Source organism: Chiloscyllium punctatum, chromosome 7 (genome assembly GCF_047496795.1).
Source record: "Chiloscyllium punctatum isolate Juve2018m chromosome 7, sChiPun1.3, whole genome shotgun sequence".
NCBI lineage: Eukaryota > Metazoa > Chordata > Chondrichthyes > Orectolobiformes > Hemiscylliidae > Chiloscyllium > Chiloscyllium punctatum.
Genome location: NC_092745.1, coordinates 133,432,715 through 133,445,919, shown reverse-complemented (window position 1 = coordinate 133,445,919; position 13,205 = coordinate 133,432,715). Strand labels below are relative to the sequence as shown.

Genomic DNA, 13,205 nt, shown 5'->3' with positions numbered 1-13,205 from the left:
ATGTGGGCCCGACAGGGTCGATGTGGGCTCGACAAGGTCGATGTGGGCCCGACAGGGTCGATGTGGGCCCGACAGGGTCGATGTGGGCTCGACAGGGTCGATGTGGAAAGGTTTGTTTTCCCTGTGGAAGGGTCCAGGACCAGAGGACATCTTCTCAGAATAAGGGGTCACACATTTAAGTCAGAGATGAGGAAGAATGTTTTCCCTCTAAGGGAAGTGAAATGTGGAATTCTTTCCCACAGAGGGGCTGTCAAGGCTGTCTCACTGAATATATTTAAGACTGAGGCAGGCAGGTTTTTAATCAGTAAGGGAATACTAAGGCTTATGGGGAGATTGGAGGAAGGTGGAGTTGAGGATCATGGCAGAGGAGATTCGATGGGCTGAATGCCTAATTCTGCTCCTACGTGTTATAGTCGAATAAAGAAATGTCAGGAATGTGTGAGCAAAAGCTTATTTGAAGAGTGAGGTTTTGAGGAACATTCAAAACATAGGAAGGAATATTTATTGTCTCGGCTCAATCACTGAGCATGATCAAGACAGGGATCAATAGATTTCTGGATATTAAAGTTATCAAGACACCTGGGGTTATCACAGGAAAATGGCATTGAGGTCGATGATTATAACCATCAGGTAGAATGGTAGCACCAGCTCAAGGGCTAAATGGCCTATTCCTGCTCCTGTATTAATGGACATGAGAGACAGAGAGTCAGAAAGTTTTAGTGAAGGACTAGCAGAGCTTCGTGCCCAGGCAAGTGAGGACATGCCACTAGTTTTATTACGTGAAGGGTGCTGTTTAAATCCGAGGTGTTATTGATGATTTAAAAGTGTGGCCTTACCTCATTGTTGGCTGCAATGGTTGCAATGTGAAGAGCAGTGAGTGCTCCATAGCCCACCTGCTGAATGTCTGCCCCTCCGTGCAGCAGTGCAGTGACCAGCTCAGTATTGTCCTGAAGAGCAGGAAACACTGTGTTCATCTTCATCACACTCACAACAAGCTGCAGCTCTGTACGCTGGCCTTACCGGTTACTGTAGGTATCGTTCATGTGTAGGTAATCCCAACTCCTCTATTTTTCTTCTTTTTTTTCTTTTTATATCCTTTACTTACAGGTGGAGGGCCCTTAACACAGATCCAGCTCCCTCAAAGCCAGCTCTTAGAGTGAACAGAACATCTGACATTCCCACCTCCTCTACATCAGTACCAGCAGTAACATTCATTATACAAATTAAATGCTAATCTGATTGAGGTGATTACAATGAGTAATGCATTTGGTTGGGTCAATTGAGTGACATTGGTGGAATAATCAACATAGGTATTCCTGATGAAGGGCTTTTGCCTGAAATGTCGGTTTTCCTGCTTCTCGGATGCTGCCTGAACTGCTGTGCTTTTCCAGCCCCACTCTATTCCGGAATAATCAACATACACAAGGGATAAAGATTCCAAATCCAAGCCAGACCATTCAAGAGGACAAAAGGAAGCTTTCCCCTCATACACAGGGTTTGGAAAGCTGTAACTCTCTCTCCCTCAAAAGCCGCACTGACCAGAGGGTTAATTACAAATATCAAAACAGAGATGGAAAGTACTATGGTCCAGATCAGACCCTCTCAAAATATTTTCAGAAGATAGCCCAGACCTTAAGTTTTCCTTAGCTAGAAGGTCGATGAGAATTGGGTGTTCCAGGTGTGATGTGACTGGTCACACTACTTCACATTAACCAAAAGATGATTTATATAAACACTTCAGTTGAAATACAAACAAAAGAAAGAGAATATTGGAAAAGTTAATCGAACAATATTGTGCTCAGTTTTGGTCACCTTGTTATAAGAAGGATGTTATTAAACTGGAAAGAATGCAGCAGGAATTTACAACACTGCTGCCTGGACTCAATGGTCTGAGCTATAGGGAGAGGTTGGACAAGCCAGGACATTTTCTTTAGAGCGTAGGAGGTTGAGGAGGGGGTACCTTACAGAGGTGTATAAGATGATGAGAGGCATGGATAGTGTGGATGCACTCAGTCTTTTTCCCAGGGTTAGGGAATTGAGGACTAGAGGGGGTCAGTTTAAGGTTAGGGGGAAAGAATAAAAGAGGACCTGAGGGGCAACTTTTTTACACAGAGGATGGGACGCATATGGCATGAGCTGCCAGCGGAAGTGGTTGAGGCGGATACATTAACAACATTTAAAAAGCATTTGAACAAATACATGGATAGGAAAGGATATGGGCCAAATGCAGGGACATGGGGTTAGTGTGGATGGACATTTTGCTTGGCACGGAGCAGTTCGGGGCCTGTCTCTGTGCTGTGGGATTCTCTAACTCTCTATAACTCTAATAGATACAACACCTATTACTAATTACTGTTCCAATATAGTAATAAGACAACAATAGTAACTTGGCAACAAGACAAGTCCAGGCACAAATTTTTCCTCCAATCCAGGAGGAAGAAACATCAAGAGAAAATTCATAGAAAGACGCAGTTAGAAATTATTCACCAAAACTTCCAACTCTTCTGGGGCGGGCAATAAACAAGGAAATAACTAATGTCTGCAAAAATGGTCCGGCTATTACCATGGGGGATTTTAATCTGCATGTAAATTGGTTGAACCAGCTTGGTCAGGGTTGCCTTGAGGAGTGATCATTGAGGATATCTGTGATAGATTCCTTGAACAGTATGTAATGGAACCGATGAAGGAGCAAGCTATCCTAGATCTGGTCCGGTGCTGAAAAATGTGTTTCTGGAAAAGTGCAGCAGATCAGGCAGCATCAAAGGAGCAGGGGAATCGACGTTTCGGGCATAAGCCCTTCTTCAATAGATCTGGTCCTGTGTAATGAGACAGGAATAATGAATGACCTCATAGTTAGGGATCCTCTTGGAAGCAGTGATCACAATATGTTTGAATTTAAAATACAGCTGGAGAGTTAGAAGATACAATCCAATACCAGGGTCCTGTGCTTGAACAAAGGGACAGCAATAGAATGAGGGAGGACCTGGCTAAAGTAGACTGGGAACAGAGACTTGAAGTGCTCAGCTAAAGTATATTCCGGTGAGAAGGAAGAACGGTAAGAGGAGGGGTAATCTGCCATGGGTGTATAAGGGAATAAGGCAGGCTATCAAAGTGAAAGAGAAGACATACAAAATGGCCCAAAACAGCAGGAATCTGGAAAATTGGGAAATATTTAAAGGTCAATAGAAAGCCACAAAAAGAGCTATTAAGAAAAGTAAGATAGAGTATGAGAATAAACAGTCTGGCGCACTGACCTCTGCACCACTGAAGCCAGGACCCAACTCAAGGACACCTCCTCCTTTTGCCCCCTCGACCATGACCCCACCCCCTCGACCATGACCCCACCCCCCCATCACCCAACTATCATCTCCCAGACTATACAGGACCTCATTACCTCAGGAGATCTCCCACCCACAGCTTCCAACCTCCGTAGTCCAGGAACCCCCCAACGCCTGATTCTACCTCCGTCCCAAGATCCACAAGCCTGACCACCCTGGCCGACCCATTGTCTCAGCATGCTCCTGCCGCACTGAAGTCATCTCTACCTACCTCGATATTGTCCTATCCCCCCTAGTCCAGGAACTCCCCACATACGTTCGAGACACCACCCACACCCTCCACCTCCTCCAAGACTTCCGTTTCCCCGGCCCCCAACGCCTCATCTTCACCATGGATATCCAATCCCTCTACACCTCCATCTGCCATGACCAGGGCCTACAAGCCCTCTGTTTCTTCCACTCCCAACATCCCCAACAGTACCCTTCTACTGGCTGAACTGGTCCTCACCTTTAACAATTTCTCCTTCGAATCCTCCCACTTCCTCTAGATTAAAGGGGTAGCCATGGGCACCTATATGGGCCCCAGCTATGCCTGTCTCTTTGTTGGCTACGTAGAACAGTCAATCTTCCGTAATTACACCGGCACCACTCCCCACCTCTTCCTCCGCTACATTGATAACTGCATTGGCGCCACCTCGTGCTCCCGCAAGGAGGTTGAACACTTCATCAACTTCACCAACACATTCCACCCCAACCTTAAATTCACCTGGACCATCTCTGACACCACCCTCCCCTTCCAGGACCTCTCCATCTCCATCAATGTAACACTGACATTTTGTATAAACCCACCGACTCCCACAGCTACCTAGATTACACCTCTTCCCACCCTATCTCCTGCAAAAATGTTGCCCCGTATTCCCAATTCCTCCGCCTCCGCCGTATCTGCTCCCAGGAGGACCAGTTCCACCACAGAACACACCAGATGGCCTCCTTCTTTAAAGATTGCAATTTCCCTTCCCACATGGTTAAAGATGCCCTCCAATGCATCTCGTCCACATCCCGCACCTCCGCCCTCAGACCCCACCCCTCCAACCGAACAAGGACAGAACGTCCCTGGTCCTCACCTTCCACCCACCAACCTCCACATAAATCGCATCATCTGCCAACATTTCTGCCATCTCCAAAAAGACCCCACCACCAGGGATATATTTCCCTCCCCACCCTTATCCACTTTCCGCAAAGACCGTTCCCTCCGTGACTACCTGGTCAGGTCCACGCCCCCCTACAACCCACCCTCCCATTCTGGCACTTTCCCCTGCCTCTGCAGGAATTGCAAAACCTGTGCCCACACCTCCTCCCTCACCTCTATCCAAGGCCCTAAAGGAGCCTTCCACATCCATCAAAGTTTCACCTGCACATCCACTAATATCATTTATTGTATCCATTGCTCCCGATGTGATCTCCTCTACATTGGGGAGACTGGACGCCTTCTCACAGAGCACATTAGGGAACATCTTCATGACATTTGCACCAATCAAACATACCGCCCCGTGGCCGAACACTTCAACTCCCCTCCCACTCTGCCAAGGACATGCAGGTCCTGGGCCTCCTCCACCATCCACACCCTCACCACCAGACGGCTGGAGGAAGAACGCCTCTTCTTCCACCTCGGGACCCTCCAACCCTAGGGCATCAATGTGGACTTCACCAGTTTCCTCATTTCCCCTCCCCCCCCCACCTTACCCCAGCTCCAACCTTCCAGCTCAGCACTATCCCCATGACCCCATGTTCCCACCTATACGCTCCACCCTCCCTTCTGACCTATCATCTTTATCCCCACCTCCATGCACCTATTGCACTCTCAGCTACCTTCCCCCCAGCCCACCCCTCCCATATATCTTTCAATCCAGAGGTTCTCAGCCTCATTCCTGATGAAGCACTTTTACTTAAAACATCAATGTTTCTGCTCTATGGATGCTGCCTGACCTGCTGTGTTTTTGACTCTAATCTCCAGCATCTGCAATACTTACCTCCACCAGAATATAAAGATAGACAGCAAAGTATCTAGAAATATATAAAATGAAGAAGACTGGCTAAAGTAAGTGTTGGTCCTTTAGAGGATGAGAAAGGGCAATGAGTTATGGGATATGATGAATTGGCCCAGGTGTTAAACAGGTATTTCATATTAGTCTTGACACTGGAGGATACCAATAACATGCCAGTAGGTGACAAAGAGGCAAAAGTAGGTGAGGATCTGGAAACAATGATGATAATGGAAGAGCGAGTGTTGGGTAAGCTCATGGAGCTAAGGATAGACAAGTCTCCTGGTCCTGATGGAATACATCCCAGGATACTAAAACAGATGGTGGGAGAAAGAGCAGGTGGACTGGCAGCAATTTTCCAAAATTGGCTGGGTTTGGGGGCATTCTCAGCAGATTGGAAAACAGCAAATGTGACGCCACTGTTTAAAAAGGGAGGCAGACAAGAGGTGGGGAACTATAGACCAGTGAGATTAACTAACTTCTGTTGTGGGGAAGATGCTTGAGTGTATTATCAAGGAAGAATTAGCAGGGCATCTTGAAAGAAATTATTCATTGAACAGATACAGCTTGGGTTCATGAAGGGCAGGTCATGCTTCACAAATCTTTTGGAATTCTTTGAAGACATTTCAAGCAAGGTGGACAATGGGGACCCAGTGGATGTGGTGTACCTAGATTTCCAAAAGGCCTTTGACAAGGTGCCACACAAGAGGCTGCTGCATAAGATACAGACACATGGTGTTAGGGGTAGAGTATTAGCGCTGATAGAGAATTGGTTGACTGACAGGAAGCAAAAAGTGGCGATAACTGAGTGCTATTCTGGCTGGAAATCAGTGACTAATGGTGTGCCTCAGGGATCAGTGTTGGGACCACAATTATTTACAATTTATATCGATGATTTGGAGTTGGGAACCACGTGTAGTGTGTCAAAGTTTGCTGATGACACTAAGACGAGTGGCAGAGCAAAGTGTGCAGAGGACTGTAAAACTTTGCAGAGGAACATAGATACACTGAGTGAGTGGGCAAAGGTCTGGCAGATGGAATAGAATGTTAGTAAATGTGAAGTCATCCATTTTGGTCAGAGTAACAGTAAAAAGGATTATTACTTGAATGGTAAAAAGTTGCAGCATGTTGCTATACAGAGGGACCTGGGTGTCCTTGTGCATGAATCACACAAGGTTGGTCTACAGGCACAACAGGTCATTAGGAAGGCCAATGGAATTTTGTCCTTCATTGCTAAAGGGGCCGAGTTTAAAAGCAAAGAGGTAATGCTATAGTTGTACAAGGTGCTGGTGAGGCCACACTTGGAGTACTGCGTGCAGATTTGGTCTCCTTCCTTGAGCAAGGATGGACTGGCACTGGAGGGGGTGCAAAGGAGGTTCACTAGGTTGATTCCGGAGTTGAAGGGAGTTGACTTATGAGGAGAGACTGAGTAGACTGGGATTATATTGATTGGAATTCAGAAGAATGAGGGGGAACCTCATTGAAGCATATAAAATTATGAAGGAAATCGATAAAATAGATATAGGATGATTCCACTGAAGGGTGAGACTAGGATAAGAGGGCACAGCCTCAAGATTAGAGGAAATAGACTTAGAACTGAACTGAGAAGGAACATCTTCACCCAGAAAGGGTTGTGAATCTATGGAATTCCTTGGCCAGGGAAGTAGTTGATGCTATTTCAGTAATCACTTTTAAAGCTGAGGTAGGGATACAGTGAGTGGGCGGGTGAGTGGAGTTGAGGCCATGATCTTATTGATTGGTAGAGCAGGCTCGAAGGGCTGAAGGGCCCTTCTCCTAGTTCTCCTGCTCCTAGTTTTGATGTTCTTATGAGGACCCCAAACAGCTTCTGCTGCGAGAGCTACAAAAACCTAGAGCGCCTGGTTGAGAGAGCTGGCCACCCCCATTCAGGCTGTTAAAAAATCCCAGGCCTCATGAGTTCTGGTAAACTACTCAGCACCTCTGCCTCTGCCTTTACAACCTCTCCTCAAAAAAGGGACAAAAATCACCTTTAAAAGTGACAACGTTGTCACAAAAGTTCATCATTTGTTTGGGGAATAAAGGTTACCAAATCAAGTGAGATGATGGATGGAGATTAGTGATTCGGGATAGTCAACATGGTTTTGAGCGTGGGAAATCATGTCTCACAAACTTGATTGAGTTTTTTGAGCAAGTAACAAAGAAGATTGATGAGGGCAGAGCATTAGATGTGATCTATATGGATTTTAGATCTGGCGTTCAACAAGGTTCCCCATGGGAGACTGATTAGCAAGGTCAGATCTCACGGAATACAGGGAGAACTAGCCATTTGGGTACAGAACTGTCTCAAAGGTAGAAGACAGAAGGTGGTCGTGGAGGGTTGCTTTTCAGACTGGAGGCCTGTGACCAGTAGAGCACCACAAGGATCGGTGCTGGGTCCACTACTTTACACCATTTACATAAATGATTTGGATGTGAGCATAAGAGGTACAGTTAGTAACTTTGCAGATGACACCAAAATTGGAGGTGTAGTGGACAGCGAAGAGGATTACCTTAGATTATAACAGGATCTGGACCAGATAGGCCAATGGGCTGAGAAGTGGCAGATGGAGTTCAATTTAGATTAAGGTGAGGTGCTGCATTTTGGGAAAGTAAATCTTAGCAGGACTTATACCCTTAATGGTAAGGTCCTAGGGAGTGTTGCTGAACAAAGAGACCTTGGAGTGCAGGTTCATAGCTCCTTGAAAGTGGAGTCACAGGTAGATAGGATAGTGAAGAAGGCGTTTGGTATACTTTCCTTTATTGGTCAGAGTATTGAGTACAGGAGCTGGGAGGTCATGTTGCAGCTGTACAGGACATTGGTTAGGCCACTGTTGGAATATTGCATGCAATTCTGGTCTCCTTCCTATTGGAAAGATGTTGTGAAACTTGAAAGGGTTCAGAAAAGATTTACAAGGATATTGCCAGGGTTGGAGGAATTGAGCTATAGGGAGAGGCTGAACAGGCTGGGGCTGTTTTCCCTGGAGCGTTGGAGGCTGAGGGGTGGCCTTATAGAGGTTTACAAAATTATGAGGGGCATGGATAGGATAAATAGACAAAGTCTTTTCCCTGGGGTTGCGGAGTCCAGAACTAGAGGGCATAGGTTTAGGGTGAGAGGGGAAAGATATAAAAGAGACCTATGGGGCAACTTTTTCACACAGAGGGTGGTACGTGTATGGAATGAGCTGCCAGAGGAAGTGGTGGAGGCTGGTACAATTGCAACATTTAAGAGGCATTTGGATGGGTATATGAATAGGAAGGGTTTGGAGGGATATGGGCCGGGTGCTGGAAGGTGGGACGAGATTGGGTTGGGATATCTGGTCAGCATGGACGGGTTGGACCGAAGGATCTGTATCCATGCTGTGCATCTCTATGACTCTATGAGATAAGGTACACGTCAGCCATGATGGAATTAAATAGTAAAACTGATTTGAGGGGCTGAATGGCCAATGTTGCCCATTTTCCACATCAGACAGAATCCAATGTTAGTCTCTCTGGAGGGGGTGTAGCTGTGGGATCTCCCTCTGCTCAGGGGAAGGAGCCTTCACTCACCTTGAAAGCAGCCAGATGTAGCGCCGTGAATCCATTCCTTGTTAATCTCGATGGACGAAGGCCTTTGAGCATCAGGGTCCTGACGTGGGCCTTGGTACCTTTCACAGAGTAATCGTTTATATTGAAATCCTGGGGAGATTTCTGTTCCTGGTCTAATAACCCACTGTTATCAGTTTAAAGACTGCAAGAGCATTGCCAATTCAGTTAATTTGATTAATTTGGAATTCAAAGATAATCCCAGAATAAAGCCAATGGTTCATTCTGTCCTTTCAGGACAAAATGTTATCGTTATTTGGTCCAGTGCCTCATTGCTTGGTTTTCTGACTTCAAACCTTTTCAAACAGTAATCTCATTTATTCTTTACTTCTCTGAAACAATTTGACAAATTGCAACAAAAAATAAACAAGTGACCACATGGACTGCAGCTGTCCAGGAGGGCAGCGCACCATCACCTTCCCATGGACACCAGCAACAGGCAATCAATGCCAGCCTTGCAAGTGATTCCTGTATCCAGAGAATGAATGGATAATACACTCCCAACATGAGCACAGGCCATTCATGTGGGAAGGGGAAGACTTAATGAAAACACCAATGAAGTCAACATCACAGGCTGTAGGTCCACCACTGAGGTCCAGGTCTGGACATTGACAAGAAATGGGAAATATGGTTTCACCCAGAGAGTGAGGAGGAATTCTCTACGACAGAAAGCAGCTGAGGCTGAAACATTAAATATTTCAAGGAAGAATTAGATGTAGTTCTTTGGGGTAAAGGGATTTTAAAGGGTATGAGGAAAAAGGGGGAATAAGGGTCTGAGTTGGATGATCAAACATGATCACATTGATGATATGATAGAAATTATTGTCCTCCTCTTGTTCTGTTTTCAGTTGTTCAATTACTAGGAACCTTCACTGGGAGTTTCCAACTTTGGTTCTAGCCCTCGAGCACAATTGGTCTTCAGCAATCATAAACCAAATCCCTGGGAAGGCCCCACTGGAATGCCTTTTCCTTATTGTTTCAGGGGCACTGGGTGACCCTGGTAAGACTGACATTTATTGCCTGACCCTATCTGGTGTTGAACTAAGTGTGCTGCTTGGGGAGTTGGTGAAGTGGTATTATCATTAAACTAACAATCAAGTGAGTTAGCCCAATACTTGAGGGTATAGGTTCAAATCTCACCATAGCAGTATTTAATTTAAAGTCAATTAATTTATCTGGAATTTTTTTTAAAAACTAGTTTCAATAATGATGACCATGAAATCCCAGTCAATTACTGTTAAACCCAATCTGTCATTAATGTCCTTAAGGGAAGGAAATCTGCCATCTTTGCTTGGTTGGTCTACATGTGACTCCAGATCCACAGCGATGTGGTTAATTATGAGATAGTCCCATAAACCATTCAGTTGAAGGACAATTAGAAATGGACAACAAATGGTAGCATTGCCAATCAGCGTCAAAGAATAAAGAGAAAAAGGTTTGGGGTATATTTGCTCTGGATTGAAGGTCCACATTACCACCAGCCACCACCTCCTGAAGAGCACCCAAATCTAAGCACCAAATTTTAGGATAAGTATCAGACCATTAAAGAGCATGATGTGGAGGTGCTGATGTTGGACTAGGAAGGACAAAGTCAAAGTGACATGACACCAGGTTATAGTCCAACAGATTTATTTGAAATCACAAGCTTTCGGAGCACTGCTCCTTTGTCAGATGAAGTGGAGGGTAGCACACAGGCACAGAATTTATGCTCAGAGAGATCAGTGCAAGATCATTCCAGATAATTAAGAGCGTCAAAGATAGTACAAATGTGTGTATTTAGACCATTCTAAAGCATTAATGAAATACTTACTGATGTAATGACTGCTGTCATGCAGGAACTGGATAAACTGGAATAACCAGCTGTGCGATAGAATCATAGACTCTTACAGTGCAGAAAGAAGGCATTCAACCCATTGTGACTGTATCAGCTAAAGAAAGAACTACCCAGCTAGTTCCACTTTCTGCAGCCCTCAAAATCTGGTAATGATCAGATGGTCTGTTTATTTTTGTGCTGTTGGGTGAAGGATCAGTACTGGCCCCAGGACATAGTGCAGAAGCACCACTCTTTTTCAAAATACTGACACGGGAACATTCACATCCACATGAGCAGCAGTCAGAATCTCGATTCATGCTTCATCTCAAAATAACAGCACCAAGGATGTAGGTTTTAGAATCTAGAATCCCTACGGGGTGGAAGGAGGTCTCTGAAGGGCACCTCACACAGACCCACCCTATCCCCATTTCCCATGGCTAATCAACCTAACCTGCTCATCTTTGGACTGTGGGAGGAAACCCGCCCAGACACAGGAAAAATATGCAAATTCCATAGACAGCTGCCTGAGGTTGGAATTGAAGCCAGGTCCCCAGCACTGTGAGGCAACAGCACTAACCATTAAACCATTCATCCTCAGTGAACGTGGAAGGACTGGAGAAGCTGGGATTGTTCTCAGAGCAGAGAAGGTTCTGGAGGTTAACCAAGGTGTTCAAAACCAAGGAGAGAGTTTGATGGAGTAAATCAGGAGAAAGTGTTTCCGGGGGCAGGAGGGTGAGGGAGCAGAGGGAGACAGATTGAAAAGGCGGTGTAAAAGCCCCAGGGGATTGTTTTACACAGTGAGTTGTTGGGATCTGGAAGGTGCTGCCTGAAAGGGCGGTGGGAGCAGATTCAATCAGAACTTTCACACAGGAACCAGGAAAACACTGGAAGGAGGAGTATAAAATGCAGCATTGTGGGGAAAGAATGAGTAAGTGGGCTAAACTGTAACTCCATCAAAGAACCAGTAGAGACAGGACTGACTGAATGGCCTCCTTCATGCTGTATGAATCTGTGATTCTTGTAAATTCTCCCTTGGTATTTTCCCATGAATCATTAGAAAAATGTCAAAACTGAACCATGTTAGGAAATATTATATAATCAAAAATTTAGCCAAAAATGTAGATGTTGAGGAGCCAGGTGTGGAGATGGAGGGGTTGAGGAGGGATTGAGAGTGGGAGAGTGTTAGGAGGTCTTTGGGATAGTTGAACCTGGAAGTGACTCACCGTCACAAATGCAGCAGAGATGAAGTAGAGACAACCCATTCTTTGTCCGGTAATTCATGTTCACTTTACTAAAGGCTTCATCTGAACTGGAAAGAAAGATATTTTCCAGAATTCAATCTGTGAAACCACAGCAGAACATATAATTGATCCAGTTCAAAAAATACATTTTGATATCATCTCTTTCAAAAGTGCCCAGGTATTTGACCATAAATGCCAACACAGAACAATTCAGGTTTTGTGAATTCCAGTTTTTAATACTCAGTCATAGGACATAGGCATTGCTGGCTGGGTCAGTATTTATTGCCTGTCCCTAGTTGCCCCTTGAGAAGGTGGGGGTGAGCTGCCTTCTTGAACCGCTGCAGTCCACTCGCTGTGGGTAGACCTACAATGCCCTTAAGGAGGGTATTCCAGGATTTTGACCCAGTGACACTGAAGGAACAGCAATATATTTCCAAGTCAGGATGGTGAGTGGCTTAGAGGGGAACTTGAAAGTGGTTTCCATTTATCTACTGCCCTTGTCCTTCTAGATGGAAGTGGTCAAGTGTTTGGAAGGTGCTGTCTGAGAATCTGTGGTAAGCTTCTGCAGTGCATCTTGTAGATAGTACACACAGCTGTTACTGAGTGTCAGTAGTGGAGGGAGAGGATGTTTGTGGATATGGTGACAAAACATTGAGAACCAAGGTAGGTTAGTGAGCATGAGGGAATATGGGTAAATGAATGGCTTTTCTGGTGAAGTAAGATTGGACAAGCTAAATGTTTATTAACAGAAGATTAAAAGAGTAAGAGGCAATTTGATTGAAACAGCTGAAGTTCTGAGGACTCTTGACTGGGTGGATGTGAAGAGGATGTTTCCTGCTGTGGGAGAATCCAGAATTAGGGGGTCACGAAGGGACTAAAATAAGGGAATACACATTTAACACAGAGATAAGGAGAATTTATTTTTCTCACAGAGGGCCATGATTCTTTGGAACTTGGAGGTTGTAGTTAAGATTTTTACAGCAAAGTGGATAGATTCTGGATAAGCAACAGTTTGGAAAGTGGTCCACTGTATGTGGAAATGTTGAGTAAATAGATTGTGGTCAAATTGAATGGGGAAGCAGGCTTGAATGGCCGAGTGGCCTATTCCTCCTCATAATTGATATACTCATCCATATATTTGTCTGGGTGTTGGTGTGAGCTGTGAGCTGGTCCACAGTTCATGATAAACTGAATTTTGAACAGGGTGGAAAATGGGAGATGTGTTAGA

The 13,205-nt window shown here is 45.1% G+C and overlaps 1 protein-coding gene across 1 annotated transcript in view; it reads right to left on the bottom strand.

The window, feature by feature from the left end:
- The window catches only part of tnni3k (TNNI3 interacting kinase), a 168,455-nt gene that overhangs the window by 141,110 nt on the left and 14,140 nt on the right, over positions 1-13,205 (bottom strand). Inside the window, exons 3-5 of the mRNA XM_072574886.1 lie at positions 11,960-12,045; positions 8,888-8,985; positions 837-947 (exon numbers count right to left, since the gene is read on the bottom strand). Of these exons, the coding sequence (XP_072430987.1) occupies positions 837-947; positions 8,888-8,985; positions 11,960-12,045 (295 nt within the window). The remainder of the gene's footprint in view (positions 1-836; positions 948-8,887; positions 8,986-11,959; positions 12,046-13,205) is intronic.